Raw genomic sequence first — 15,757 nt, forward strand, 5'->3', positions numbered from 1 at the left:
TTATCATTGAATTCCCACAAATGCAACAACTTTGTGGGAAATGAGGAAAAACACAAGCAGTTAGTTTTTTTGTTCGAAGCTCTTCTGTTAAAACCCCTGCATCCTTGGACTTAAGATTTCTTTGGCAAGATTGTATTTTAAACGAAAGATTTGTTGCGATAAATCCACAACCGAAATAAAAAACGTGAAAAATATAAATGAGAATATTCAAATGCAGATACAAAATATGTTTAATATCATTATGATCTTGTCTAAAATGGATTACAACAAAGTATCTGTGAAATGAACACGAAACATCAAAATGCGAGAAAGAAACGTCAGTTTCATTTTCACGGCACATTGAATGTCACATTTTTATAATGAAGTTGTGGCGAACCCACTCATGTGAATCCAGAAATTGTCTTCCAACAAAGGAACAAGTCGAAATAAACACAACATTGTTAGGTGGATACCGCCACGCCCATGCCACGACCCCGTCACGCCCCCGTCACACTTTGGTTGTCTGCTCCTCCATCCCCTGCTCCTCATTGCTCTCACTCCTCCCAAAAGAGGAGCAGATTGGAACAAACTTGAACTTTGAACTTTTGTCGACCTGATGTTGTATCAGATCTGGGGAAACACCTTGTTTAGGCTCTCCATTGAAACTTGTAAACCTCCAATAAAATCAGAAATAACTTCTAATCATAATCAGGTTTTATTTTAAGAGGTATTTTTATCCCAATGTTGTCGTTTTGTAAATATAATTTCGATAAAACTTTTACTAAGTGTAATTTACTGTAAAAAAGCGCAGTCTCTCTTTAAAGAAGTCAATTCAGGTAAACTAGGTAACTTAGTATTGATTAAGTCAGTTGGTCAATGGTTGCTTGAAATGCAGACAATTGAAGGTTTCCAACCAACAAACCCGACTTTCAGTGGATTACAAGCCGCACTACCCAAGCTGCATCCACAACATCATTATGCATTACGACATCTAAGCACCTAAGCATTACCAAAGCATTGGAACAATCAGCAACACCTAAGCACTACTCACCTGGGAAGCTGTAGATGTCTTGGTCGCTCGATCCTGGACCAACTTCCTGCTTCAACCATTTGCTCAAACCTCTTTCCTCCCTGGTTCCTGACAACACATTATTGCATTGAGGACCATACAGACGTTTGGAGCACGAATGGGTCTTGGAAATACCACTCTCAACATACATACTTCGCAAAACAACTTTCAAACAACTCACTAAGAACCCCCTACACACACACACTTATACCAGGTATTGTGTTGTCCAGTATGAATGCTGTCAATCCAGAGATAAACATTCCAGTTTCCAACAAAACAACGATCACTTGATCAGCTTCGGGTGAACCTACAACAATAATACAACATTGAACGAGTTCCGAGGGGCGCGGGGTCGTTTCCCAAGGTTGTTTAATGATAGCTAGCCCCATAGGGGATTTCCTCTACTCACCAGTTGCAATGAGGGTGTGGTTGGCCTTCACCCATTCTGGAAGGGTAATCCCCATGAAGGTGGCGAACCCCATAACGAGCAAGTTCCTCGATGAGTTGAGATCAACAAATTGTAAACTTGACATTCCAACCCCCGCGATCATTCCGAACATCACACAGAACATTCCGCCTGTGACGTAACACACATGTTACAATACACCGCCTGTGACGTAACACACATGTTACAATATACCGCCTGTGACGTAACACACATGTTACAATATACCGCCTGTGACGTCACACACATGTTACAATACACCGCCTGTGACGTCATACACATGTTACAATGTTACAATACACCGCCTGTGACGTAACACACATGTTACAATATACCGCCTGTGACGTCACGCACATGTTACAATGTTACAATATACCGCCTGTGACATAATGTGATACATAGTTTACGTATGCTCACCTACAACGGGATCAGGAATCGTTGTGAAAAGAGCGCCGAACTTGCCGATAACAGCTAGAATTAACATGATGACAGCCCCGGTTTGAATGACGCGCCGACTGCCAACCTAGAAACGGAACATCGGTGGTTCGTTTGTGACGTAAGTATTCGAATATAATCTAATGTTTGCAACTCTTCTATAAATCATTGTTGGTCGCATTTAGGTTTTACTAATGGAGGGAATAATATCGGATGTTCAATCTAATAGAATGAATATATCTTGAGAAATGGCGAATCGTTGTGAGCCAGCTTTTGTTGTGTAACAGAATCACATGACGTCACACACAACTATTGACGCACAAAGGGTGGTGTTAGGGTTAAAGTGCGACGTAATGAAGAGTTGAACCAAGTTTACACTTCATTGCCCGCTTGGCTGAGCTGGTGGTGACAAAGTTCCATCCAATAGAAGAGGCCTCAAACCCGGTCATTATGTGCGACCAATTTTGGGCCAATATTTTAGGCAAGTGCTCAATTTCGCAAGTAACAAGTTACTGGTTAAACGTTTTCCTAAATCATGGGATTAATCAACATTACAGCTTGTGCAGATTCAACAAATATTCGAATGTTAAACGTGTTTGTTTCTTTTTATGTTGTTGCTGATCAAGTTATCTCACGTGGAGTTGTAAATCCTTGCAATAGAAACTCCCCCAACATTTTATTTATCAATAGATGGTTCAATTGTTACGTCACACCTTTGTGATCCCGATCGCTCCAATGTTCTCGCTGTATGACGTAGTTCCGTTTCCGGTGCCGAGCGAACCGGAAATGACGCAACCGATCCCCTCCATGAAAATGCCTCTGTGACGTCACAGATAAGTTACAAACAAAATCACTTTCAAACTTGAAGTATAAACAAAGTAAAAAAAAAGACCTTACAATAGAATAAATAGCAGAATAACGTTTTTACGACAAACTCCTCTTGAATCCGACCGCCGTTGTGACAGAAATATCTTATTAATTCAGAAATGTTGTTGTTGGGCTTCCTGCATTCCGATTGTGGTTTGTGAGCTCACCACTGACCTGTTAATTGCGTGGTTTGGGGGAGGTTTCACGCAGCACAGTCGTGCGCATGCGTAGTAGTCGCCTATCGACTCGATCATCGAAGCAAGGACACCACTCACCATCCCAAGGACACCGGAAGCCGTCACCACCGGAAGTCCCCATTGTCCTGCAACAACACACCTCCCCTGACGTCACATATAAATTAGTTATCAGCAATTCCTGAATTTCCAACTTTCGTAATACCTTTAAACATAAGGCATTAAACTAACCTGGGTAGGGAACCCGGAACCAGGCGGCCTGGGCCAGCACACGTCCCCTGATGTCGGTCCTGGCCAAGTACCCGTACTCGGTCTCCGATGAGGGAAATACCCCGGTGGCTGTGAGGACCGCGCAGAATCCCCAGGAAAGTAGTACGGCCAAGATCACCTGTGGGTGACAAGTGGGGTTAGGGGGTTGTAGGGGTAGAAACCCCAGGAAAGTAGAACGGCCAAGATCACCTGTGGGTGACAAGTGGGGTTAGGGGGTTGTTGGGGATAGAAACCCCAGGAAAGTAGAACGGCCAAGATCACCTGTGGGTGACAGGTGGGGTTAGGGGGTTGTTTGGGATAGAAACCCCAGGAAAGTAGAACGGCCAGGATCACCTGTGGGTGACAAGTGGGGTTAGGGGGTTGTTGGGGTAGAAACCCCAGGAAAGTAGAACGGCCATAATCACCTGTGGGTGACAAGTGGGGTTAGGGGGTTGTTGGGGTAGAAACCCCAGGAAAGTAGAACGGCCATAATCACCTGTGGGTGACAAGTGGGGTTAGGGGGTTGCTGCGGCAGAAACCCCAGAAAAGTAGAACGGCCAAGATCACCTGTGGGTGACAAGTAGGGTTAGGGGGTTGTTGGGGTAGAAACCCCAGGAAAGTAGAACGGCCATAATCACCTGTGGGTGACAAGTGGGGTTAGGGGGTTGTTGGAGGTAAAAAAAACAGGAAATAGAACGACCAAGATCACCTGTGGGTGACAAGTGGGGTTAGGGGGTTGTTGGGGGTAGAAACCCCAGGAAAGTAGAACGGCCAGGATCACCTGTGGGTGAAAAGTGGAGTTAGGGGGTTGTTGGGGGTAGAAACCCCAGGAAAGTAGAACGGCCAGGATCACCTGTGGGTGACAAGTGGGGTTAGGAAGTTGTTGGGGGTAAAAAACCCAGGAAAGTAGAACGGGCAAGATCACCTGTGGGTGACAAGTGGGGATAAGGGGTTGTTGGGGGTAAAAAAACCCAGGAAAGTAGAACGGCCAAGATCACCTGTGGGTGACAAGTGGGGTTAGGGGGTTGTTGGGGGTAAAAAACCTAGAAAAGTAGAACGGCCAAGATCACCTGTGGGTGACAAGTGGGGTTAGGGGGTTGTTGGGGGTAGAAACCCCAGGAAAGTAGAACGGCCAAGATCACCTGTGGGTGACAAGTGGGGTTAGGGGGTTGTTGGGGTAGAAACCACAGGAAAGTAGAACGGCCAGGATCACTTGTGGGTGACAAGTAGGGTTAGGGGGTTGTTGGGGGTAAAAAACCCAGAAAAGTAGAACGGCCAAGATCACCTGTGGGTGACAAGTGGGGTTAGGGGGTTGTTGGGGGTAGAAACCCCAGGAAAGTAGAACGGCCAAGATCACCTGTGGGTGACAAGTGGGGTTAGGGGGTTGTTGGGGTAGAAACCCCAGGAAAGTAGAACGGCCAAGATCACCTGTGGGTGACAAGTAGGGTTAGGGGGTTGTTGGGGGTAAAAACCCAGGAAAGTAGTACGGCCAAGATCACCTGTGGGTGACAAGTGGGGTTAGGGGGTTGTTGGGGGTAGAAACCCAGGAAAGTAGTACGGCCAGAATCACCTGTGGGTGACAAGTGGGGTTAGGGGGTTCTTGGGGGTAAAAAAACAGGAAAGTAGAACGGCCAAGATCACCTGTGGGTGACAAGTAGGGTTAGGGGGTTGTTGGGGGTAAAAAAACAGGAAAGTAGAACGGCCAAGATCACCTGTGGGTGACAAGTAGGGTTAGGGGGTTGTTGGGGGTAAAAACCCAGGAAAGTAGTACGGCCAAGATCACCTGTGGGTGACAAGTGGGGTTAGGGTGTTGTTGGGGGTAAAAACCCAGGAAAGTAGTACGGCCAAGATCACCTGTGGGTGACAAGTGGGGTTAGGGGGTTGTTGGGGGTAGAAACCCCAGGAAAGTAGAACGGCCAAGATCAACTGTGGGTGACAAGTAGGGTTAGGGGGTTGTTGGGGGTAAAAGCCCAGGAAAGTAGTACGGCTAAGATCACCTGTGGGTAACAAGTGGGGTTAGGGGGTTGTTGGGGGTAAAAACCCAGGAAAGTAGTACGGCCAAGATCACCTGTGGGTGACAAGTGGGGTTAGGGGGTTGTTGGGGGTAAAAACCCCAGGAAAGTAGTACGGCCAAGATCACCTGTGGGTGACAAGTGGGGTTAGGGGGTTGTTGGGGGTAGAAACCCCAGGAAAGTAGAACGGCCAAGATCAACTGTGGTTGACAAGTAGGGTTAGGGGGTTGTTGGGGGTAAAAGCCCAGGAAAGTAGTACGGCTAAGATCACCTGTGGGTAACAAGTGGGGTTAGGGGGTTGTTGGGGGTAAAAACCCCAGGAAAGTAGTACGGCCAAGATGACCTGTGGGTGACAAGTAGGGTTAGGGGGTTGTTGGGGGTAAAAACCCAGGAAAGTAGAACGGCCAAGATCACCTGTGGGTGACAAGTAGGGTTAGGGGGTTGTTGGGGGTAAAAACCCAGGAAAGTAGTACGGCCAAGATCACCTGTGGGTGACAAGTGGGGTTAGGCGGATGTTGGGGGTAAAAACCCAGGAAAGTAGAACGGCCAAGATCACCTGTGGGTGACAAGTAGGGTTAGGATGTTGTTGGGGGTAAAAACCCAGGAAAGTAGAACGGCCAAGATCACATGTGGGTGACAAGTAGGGTTAGGGGGTTGTGGGGGGTAAAAACCCAGGAAAGTAGTACGGCCAAGATCACCTGTGGGTGACAAGTGGGGTTAGGGGGTTGTTGGGGGTAAAAACCGCTGGAAAGTAGTACGGCCAAGATCACCTGTGGGTGACAAGTAGGGTTAGGGGGTTGTTGGGGGTAAAAACCCAGGAAACTAGAACGGCCAAGATCACCTGTGGGTGACAAGTGGGGTTAGGGGGTTGTTGGGGGTAAAAACCCCAGGAAAGTAGAACGGCCAAGATCACCTGTGGGTGACAAGTGGGGTTAGGGGGTTGTTGGGGGTAGAAACCCCAGGAAAGTAGTACGGCCAAGATCACCTGTGGGTGACCAGTGGGGTTAGGGGGTTGTTGGGGGTAAAAACCCCAGGAAAGTAGTACGGCCAAGATCACCTGTGGGTGACAAGTGGGGTTAGGCGGATGTTGGGGTTAGGGGTTTGTTAGGGTAGAAACCCCAGGAAAGTAGAACGGCAAGGATCACCTGTGGGTGACAAGTGGGGTTAGGGGGTTGTTGGGGTAGAAACCCCAGGAAAGTAGAACGGCAAGGATCACCTGTGGGTGACAAGTGGGGTTAGGGGGTTGTTGAGGTAGAAACCCCAGGAAAGTAGAACGGCCAGGATTACCTGTGGGTGAAAAGTGGGGTTAGGGGGTTGTTAGGGTAGAAACCCCAGGAAAGTAGAACGGCCAGGATCACCTGTGGATGACAAGTTGGGTTAGGGGTTTGTTGGGGTAGAAACCCCAGGAAAGTAGAACGGCCAAGATCACCTGTGGGTGACAAGTGGGGTTAGGGGGTTGTTGGGGTAGAAACCCCAGGATAGTGGAACGACCAGGATCACCTGTGGGTGACAAGTGGGGTTAGGGGGTTGTTGGGGGTAGAAACCCCAGGAAAGTAGAACGGCCAAGATCACCTGTGGGTGACAAGTGGGGTTAGTGGGGTTGTTGAGGTAGAAACCCCAGGAAAGTAGAACGGCCAAGATCACCTGTGGGTGACAAGTGGGGTTAGAGGGTTGTTGGGGTAGAAACCCCAGGAAAGTGGAACGGCCAAGATCACCTATGGGTTACAAGTGGGGTTAGGGATTGTTGAGGTAGAAACCCCAGGAAAGTAGAACGGCCAAGATCACCTGTGGGTGACAAGTGGGGTTAGGGGGTTGTTGGGGTAGAAACCCCAGAAAAGCAGAACGGCCAAGATCACCTGTGGGTGACAAATGGGGTTAGGCGGATGTTGGGGGTAGAAACCCCAGGAAAGTAGAACGGCCAAGATCACCTGTGGGTGACAAGTGGGGTTAGGTGGTTGTTGGGGGTAGAAACCCCAGGAAAGTTTAACGACAAAGATCACCTGTAAGTGTGATCCAAAGTAACCTGTTTACTAAGCCGAATATGATCCAACGTACCCCTGATACTTCCGGATATGACCCAACGTAACCTGGGTGATACCGGATATGACGCGTTTCTTACCGGAAATAGCGAGAAGAATCTGACTCTGACAAATCGTGTTTCACTCGGACCAGGTCTGAAGCGTGGGATAGGGATCTCAATGTTCCTCAAGTGTTGTGAGAATAAGATGATCAGAAAAATTGTCCTAGACAAAAATATTCCACATACAGACACTAATACAAAAACAGACACATATATTACACATACAAACACAAATATAACACTTACAGACACAAAATTACACATACTGACACAAATATTACACTTACAGAGACAAATATAACACTTACAGACACACATATTACACATACAGACACAAATTTTACACATACTGACACAAATATTACACATACAGTGACAAATATAACACTTACAGACACAAATATTACACATTCAGACACAAATATTACACATACAGTGACAATTATTACACATATGGACACAAATATAACAATTACGGACACAAATATTACACATACAGACACAAATATTGCACATACAAACACAAATATTACACATACAGACACAAATATAACATTTACAGACACAAATATTACACATACTGACATAAATATTACACATACAGAGACAAATATAACACTTACAGACACAAATATTACACATACAGACACAAATATTACACATACAGACACAAATATTGCACATACTGACACAAATATTACACATATGGACACAAATATAACACTTACAGACACAAATATTACACATACTGACACAAATATTACACATACAGAGACAAATATAACACTTACAGACACAAATATTGCACATACAGACACAAATATTACACATACAGACACAAATATTACGCATACTGACACAAATATTACACATACAGTGACAAATATTACACATATGGACACAAATATAACACTTACAGACACAAATATTGCACATACAGACACAAATATTACACATACTGACACAAATATTACACATATGGACACAAATATAACACTTCAGACACAAATATTACACATACTGACACAAATATTACACATACAGAGACAAATATAACACTTACAGACACAAATATTACACATACAGACACAAATATTACACATACTGACACAAATATTACACATATGGACACAAATATAACACTTACAGACACAAATATTACACATACAGACACAAATATTACACATACTGACACAAATATTACACATACAGACACAAATGTTAAACTTACAGATACAAATATTGCACACGCAGACACAAATATTACACTTACAGACACAAATATTGCACACGCAGACACATATATTACACGTACAGACACAAAAATTACACATACAGACACAAATATTACACATACTGACACAAATATTACACTTACAGACACAAATATTGCACACGCAGACACATATATTACACATACAGACACAAATATTACACTTACAGACACAAATATTGCACACGCAGACACATATATTACACGTACAGACACAAAAATTGCACATACAGACACAAATATTACACATACAGACACAAATATTACACATACAGACACAAATATTACACTTACAGACACAAATATTGCACACGCAGACACATATATTACACGTACAGACACAAAAATTACACATACAGACACAAATATTACACACACAGACACAAATATTACACTTACCGACACAAATATTGCACACGCAGACACATATATTACACATACAGACACAAATATTACACTTACAGACACAAATATTGCACACGCAGACACATATATTACACGTACAGACACAAACATTACAAGTACAGACAGAAATATTCTACACACAGTCACAAATATGGTGATGATATCACATAGCATACTCACAGCACCGCGATTCCCCAGTGTCTTCCAGCAAAGTCCCCCGCAGCCCCAAACAGCCCCAACCCTACAAGGGTGATGGTTGGGGCGATGGTTAGGGGTCCAATCCACGACATCAGGAAACCAACGATCCCGGTCAAACCAAGAAGCACTTGCGTCACTGAAGCCACCATTATAGCACCTTGAACCTGTGTGACGTCATAACCATAATCGCACCTTGAACCTGTATGACGTCATAACCGTAATCGCACCTTGAACCTGTATGACGTCATAACCATGATCGCACTTCCATCTAGTATGACGTAATAGCCATGATCTCTTGATCGTGTTGTTTAAACTTGTTTGTTTTTACGCGAATCGTTAAAGTTATTGCAGCCGAAGTTTCCATGTTTACAAATGTTTATTATTTGAAATACTTTGTGGCTGGAATTTATCGATGGGTACAAATCACGAACCTGAACCATCCGAACCTTCCAAAAGTCCGCTGGAGGCGCCACGGTGCTGCCTGTGACGTTGTCCATCGCCCCTGGCAACTCGATTGACGTCATAATGGCAATAGCGGGGGAGAGAAAAGAAAACGCGGCGCCTTGAACGATCGGTAACCTAGCAACAGTAGACGCAATGAATCAGAGAGGCCTCTACGGGGATTCCCTAAGGGTTGTTTCGTCACAGTTAAAGTGTCGGCGTGGGGGTTTACAGGGGGTTATTAGCAGTGAGGTTGTGGGTTAGGGTGAACAAACAATCACCTGTTGCCGAGTGTTGTTTGCAGCAAAGTGCTGATCCCACTTGCGAAGAATATTGTGCTGATCACCTGACCTTTAGCGACGTTATCGTCTGCGATCCCTAGGGGGGTTGCAAGTATGAGGGGGACTGCTACAGTTGAGCCGAACATCGTCAAGTAGTGCTACAACAACAGGATAAGCTCTAACGTACTTTAAATATTGTTGTATGCTCGAAATGCATGCAAACATTTAAAAGTTCTTTGAATGTGAGTTACAGTTGTATGTCTGTGGAAAGTGCGTAACACTCCCAGTCGAGCTTACAGACGAGTCAAAACGTTGTGTAGTTGGCCTCACAACTGACGACCACTCCAGTATAATGTGTTCGTGCTTACAGCGATGTTTAAACAGCAGATGTTGACTTATTGTTGCTCACCTGAAAGCCGAGCAGAATGCACATGTACCAAGGCGGGATGTCCTCAACACCGTACAACAACTTACGTCGGTCTACGTCATCAACCACGCTTGGATGACGTAGACTGGTGATGTCACTGCCCTCGTTTGTGCCGTCACTTTGTAGGTTTGTGTCGTCACTTTGTAGGTTTGTAACAGTGGAAATACTTTCCACGTGGATTTCATTCTTCTCAGAAGCCATTGTACAGTTTCTAACCTCACAAAACCTAGTTCATGAAGTTTCCTGCTGCAATTTAAAGTTGTGTTGTGAGTCTCGTGGTTTTGTGAGCGCAAGAACGTTGTTTCTGTCACGTACGACCAACTGTTTGCTCTGGTGAGTAAGAGCACGCTGGTTAGCACCTGGAAAGTGGAAAGTGACGAGCTTGGGTTGCGGACGTGCTTACTGCTGGGAAACACAGCGCTCCTCATAATTGGGGCCTATATGTGGACAAACTGTCCTTTCGTCTTAAACTATAAGATTGACTTTCTTATCCTGAGAAACACCTGCTTAAGCTAAATGCATTTAACACAACCTCAATCCACGTTGAACACTTTCAACCCGCGGGTATGGGGATTTATCTGGTTATTCATAGATCTTATATTAAGTACTTCACAAAACATCACTGGCGACCATTATAAAACTATGTTAACATTGCAAAGGTTGCGCTCCCGTACTCATACTTTATCACAGACTGACTAAACCTCCAACAAAGCTAATTCCCGCAATAAAGGAAGCAATCGACCTTCGAGCTGATTTGACGCAAGTTGAATTGGGGCGGAAGTAAACGTCGAACAACGAGCCAAGGTGATTTGTGCTGAAGCTGCAGAAAAACTCTCCAGCTTTAACTTTAAACCACACACGAATCACGAGCTGGGATAACTTAATCAAACCTGACCTAGCATCTGAGTTGCAACGAGCTGCGTTTAATATTGGCCACTTGTGGAACTTCTGTAAATGTTCTATGTATGCAACGATCAGCACTCAGCTTCCAGCACATATTGTTGGGACAGTAGCGACGCTAAACCAACTGAACGAGTGGAGCAAGCCTAGTGTGTGTGTGTACACATGATACTTGTGACCTAAAGAACTCATGCTTCACCAAATGTCGCTCCAAACCTGACTCACCCGCGAAGTTTTCGAAGCAAATATTGGGAGGAAACATTGAGGAACGGCTCCGTCCAACAAAAGACACTTTCTAAGCAAACACGCTAAACAATCTGACGTCACAATAAGGCTGAGGGTTTCCCACATCCGTCGGTGATTTAAGCAGATTCAAACTTATTGTGATTCTTGCGTTAAAAGTTTCGGTTTTTCGTCACAATAAATGCGGAATCCACTAAATACATTCTCTATCCAGGGTGAAATTTAAAGATGTCTTGTTTAAGTGACGTCACAGATGAAGTGTTAAACGCTCAGGAGAGGTCAATCAGTGAAGCCCGGTCTGACTCTGTTACGTAATAATACATAAGTGAGTGGGTAACCCTTGTGCTTGAGTTCAAGTCGAATAGAGTTTAGAGTTAAATATGTTCCAATACATATTTGCTTCATATACTTGATCGGTTGTAAATTATTATAATACATTTTGGCCTTACTAAAAGCATTCCACAGTTCAGTTTTTCAGCTACAAGTATCACCAATGTATCTGGCCCAGCGCAAAAGGGACCACTTTGACCAATTTACCAACAAAATAAAAAAAAACAGTTTGTCGCTCTTGTGGCTCTCGATTTTGTTTTCAACTAAACTGTATTTACATTTTGCTGAAGAATATTTAAAGACCAAACATTGTTTTGTGCCAGTTGCTGAGGTTGCTGAGGATATTTTGAGTTGAGTTTGCCCTGATATGATGAAGTTACAGCCAGGGCATTACAGAGTCACTTTTAACCACAAGCGCCTTATATTTTCTCCACAACCACGAGTTGCCATACAACGAGTTTCAGGACAAAAAATTTCGCGACGCTGTGAGAACAGGAATTTTTGTACTATGACGTCACAGGACGTTGGCTCAAAGGTAAACATTTAGTTAACTCAAATGTTGGTTTACACAAACATCGTGAACTAGTTGAGCGTTGACCACACAGTGATGCCATCTTAACGAGGTTTTTTGTTTTCCGATTTTCAACTTGGTAACAAAACAAAAGTATTGCATCATTCTCATATCGTTTTGTGACGTAAATAATCACCTTTAGTTTTTACGAGCAGAATCGTTTGTCGAAAAAAGTTGACCCAAGTGCGCTTTAACGGCTTTATTATATTTTCTCATTAAATCACAATTTTAAAATACGACTCGTTTTGATGAACGCCAGTTGATTCCCGCCATACGTCACGGGGCCAAAGGTCACCTTATGTCAGCATATGTTGTTGGTCACGCAAGAATGACCGCGATGCAAGCATTTTATATTGTTGCTTTGTGGCAATTGTCTTTGCGCAAATTACTTCCTGTAGACCTGTCCTTCGCACCATTCAACCTGGGAACTACTTTCGACTTTACGACGTAGCTCTCTGCCGTAAAAATGCTGCTGCGACAACACGTATTGTGACGTAACAGCCGTCATCGCGCGTCGCTCGTTCTCATATTTGTTTCTTTATTATAGCTGGTCCCGTGATGTTTGCGTGAGCCGCGCCCAGCACTCCACAGCAGATCGAGGCAGTCTGTGCTTGAAGCAAGTTGTTGGCACGTAAGCATCGCAGCTTTAACATCAGTAGATGCTTGGCTGGAGAAAGCAAGTAGAAACTTTTGCGCTTACAGTTTGTAAGTAAGAGATATAAATATCCGCCTCTGAACTATTATGTGTAAGCAGTGGAAATGTGGTCTTTGGTCAAGAATTCTACCAAAACTAACGTTATTTCGGTTAGGGTGCGGGAAAATAATGTGCGTTCTTTAAAAATTGTTTTAAAGCTATAGTAGGATTCACGACCAGAGCCAAAATATAGAATGTGTAAAGGTAGTTAAGTCGAAAGTCTTGTGTATGAACACCGATAGTGGTGCTTGTGGTGGAGCCTGGGTTTGTGCAGTAGACGCCGTTTCCTCGCCAATGTTGATGAATGGGCAGTGACATCAGGATAGCGCATAACTGCCAGTGTACAGTGAGTGGGCAGTTGTGAATATGTAACACTAACTAGGGGTGTCAGAGGGTTGGTTTATTAAGCGTTTAGGACTAAGACTTTTAATTTTTTTTGGTGGTTTTTGTTTTCGTAAAATCATTGAACTTTTCGATTTTCTCACTTGAAAATATTCTTCTGCGTTGCTCATATTAATAAATAAAGGTGGTTGATTAATTTCCACATTAACATTTTGATTGTAAGTAGCTGGAGTTTAATTTATCAACGCTGAAAGTTGAAGTTTTATCGATTTTATGTAAAGTGTAGTAAGCTAACCTAACTTTCTTCTGTTAGCGAGTGTTACGTCAGAATCACATGATTGTTTCCGATATAATAGTCAGCGCGGCGTACATAATCATGCGGCTATTTCGTCACAAATATCAACCGACCACGTGTTTGTAAAGAGTGACCTTGGTTTGACCTCCACGATTGTTTTCAGCTTTTTTTATAAAAATGGCGGAAAAGCAACCTTTGAACGACGGACCACAACAGGGGGTTTCCCCTCCACCCTACGCGCAAGGGACTGCCCCCACACCGCAACCTTACCCCGGACAGTACCAGGGACAGCCCCAGATGGCCCCAGGACCCCCAGGGGAATACCCAAGCCAACCAGCTCCTTACCCCGGACAACCTGGGGCTCCGGGGGCTTACCCGGGACAACCTGGGGCCCAGGGGGCTTACCCAGGTCAACCTGCTCCACCCCCGGGGTACGATAAAGCGACAGGACAGCCCCAACCAGGTGAGTGACGTCAACGTGCTTGATAAGTTTGTTTAAACACGGTTTGCTGGTGATATAACGCCAGGATTGTGCGCAGGTTACGTCCAGCAGCCAGGAATGCCGGTTATGGCGCCACCTGGTGCCACAGTGGTGGTACAGCAACAACGATTCAGTCAGTTTCCCGCCAACTGTGTGTGCCCGAACTGCCACCAGAACGTTGTGACGACCACAGTTGCTGAGACGAGCACCCTCACCTGGCTCATCGCAGGAGCAATCATCCTCTTCGGGGGCTGGATCTGCTGCCTCTGCCTCATCCCGTTCTGCATCGATGACCTCAAGGATGTACGTCACGTCTGCCCGAGTTGCAAGCACACTATACACGTGTTCCGACGAATGTGATGTCACTTTGCAATGATGTCATCATCCACGTCATTCGACGCATGTGATGTCACAATGGAGTAGACGCGACCTTGCATAATTACGCTCTGTACATATCGACCGCAATCGTAACAAGTAGTGGAATCACATGTTTATTGTACGTCACAAAGCGCCTTTGTTTTTGCGCCGAGAGCTAACTTGAGGGTACGAGTTAATTTTTATGTTTAAGCCACTGTGGAACACCGTTCCCACGGCATCCCACCACATGTTTAATCTTGTTCATTTTTTATCTTCGCCGTTACTTTTTTTCGCCCTAATATTGATTTTAAGAGTCTTGAGCGCTATTGCGTGACGAAACACTAAATAATTCTTATGCTTCGTCCAAAACCCTAAAGTACCAAGGTACGTCGGCACTTAACGCTTTTGTGGTCATCAGGGAAAACGTGTGGTTCACTGAATGTTGTCATAGTTGCTGAGTAAATCTTGCACTTGTGTCTCAGTTGATTGACGATTGTCTATGCTGGTGATTCATGCCCCTATCCCACACCCTGACCCTCCCCCGCCACACCCCTGTACCTCCCCCGCCACACCCCTGTCCCTCCCCCGTCACACCCCTGCCCCTCCCCCGTCACAACCCTGCCCCTCGCCTGCCACCCCCCTGCCCCTGCCCCTTCCCCACCACACCCCTGACCCTCCCCCGCCACAACCCTGCCACACCCCTGCCCCTTCCCCGCCACAACCCTGCCCCTCCCCTGCCACACCCCTGCCCCTTCCCCGCCCACCCCTTCCCCTTCCCCGCCACACCCCTTCCCCACCACACCCCTGACCCTCACCCGCCACAACCCTGCCCCTCCCCCGCCACACCCTTCCCCGCATGCGTTTTTATATTTGTAAGACTCTAATTTTGTGAATAAGAAACGAATGAGAAGGAAAGCTTGTGGTTTATTTAGGCAGAAAAATAAGTTAAGATTTTTATTTTTGCTACTTTAAATACATAATAACATGGTTTATACAATAAAACAACCAACAGTTTTACGAAACAACATTTTTGTTACGTCACAAAGTACTGATGTCATCAAGTGAAGCTGCGCATGCGCGAAGTGGGTCCGTTAAATGTGAGTCATCGGTGGCGAGTGCAGCGACCCGTGACGGCCAACATACGTCACATCCGAGGTCACGACCTTTCATAAAGTTCTCGAAATTCTTG

General features: G+C 45.1%; 2 protein-coding genes across 2 annotated transcripts; one reads left to right on the top strand and one right to left on the bottom strand.

The window, feature by feature from the left end:
* Positions 1–487: 487 nt before the first annotated feature.
* Positions 488–10,593, bottom strand: LOC146170526 (solute carrier family 23 member 2-like). The gene is made up of 13 exons (XM_083388724.1): positions 10,338–10,593; positions 9,929–10,086; positions 9,638–9,785; positions 9,189–9,370; positions 7,370–7,493; positions 3,221–3,377; positions 2,970–3,117; positions 2,642–2,747; positions 1,911–2,016; positions 1,458–1,625; positions 1,260–1,355; positions 1,031–1,117; positions 488–609 (listed from the first exon to the last, which is right to left on the bottom strand). Exons 1-13 carry the CDS (start codon positions 10,554–10,556, stop codon positions 488–490), a joined length of 1,821 nt encoding a protein of 606 aa, XP_083244850.1. The 5' UTR covers positions 10,557–10,593.
* Positions 10,594–13,222: 2,629 nt separating this feature from the next.
* Positions 13,223–15,201, top strand: LOC146170527 (lipopolysaccharide-induced tumor necrosis factor-alpha factor homolog). Its single transcript, XM_083389130.1, has 2 exons — positions 13,223–14,193; positions 14,270–15,201. The coding sequence occupies exons 1-2, from the start codon at positions 13,908–13,910 to the stop codon at positions 14,569–14,571; spliced, it is 588 nt and encodes a 195-aa protein (XP_083245256.1). The 5' UTR covers positions 13,223–13,907; the 3' UTR covers positions 14,572–15,201.
* The last annotated feature ends 556 nt before the right edge of the window (positions 15,202–15,757 follow it).

The sequence above is a fragment of the Ascidiella aspersa genome, chromosome 1 (genome assembly GCF_963924565.1).
Source record: "Ascidiella aspersa chromosome 1, kaAscAspe10.2, whole genome shotgun sequence".
Taxonomy (NCBI): Eukaryota; Metazoa; Chordata; class Ascidiacea; order Phlebobranchia; family Ascidiidae; genus Ascidiella; species Ascidiella aspersa.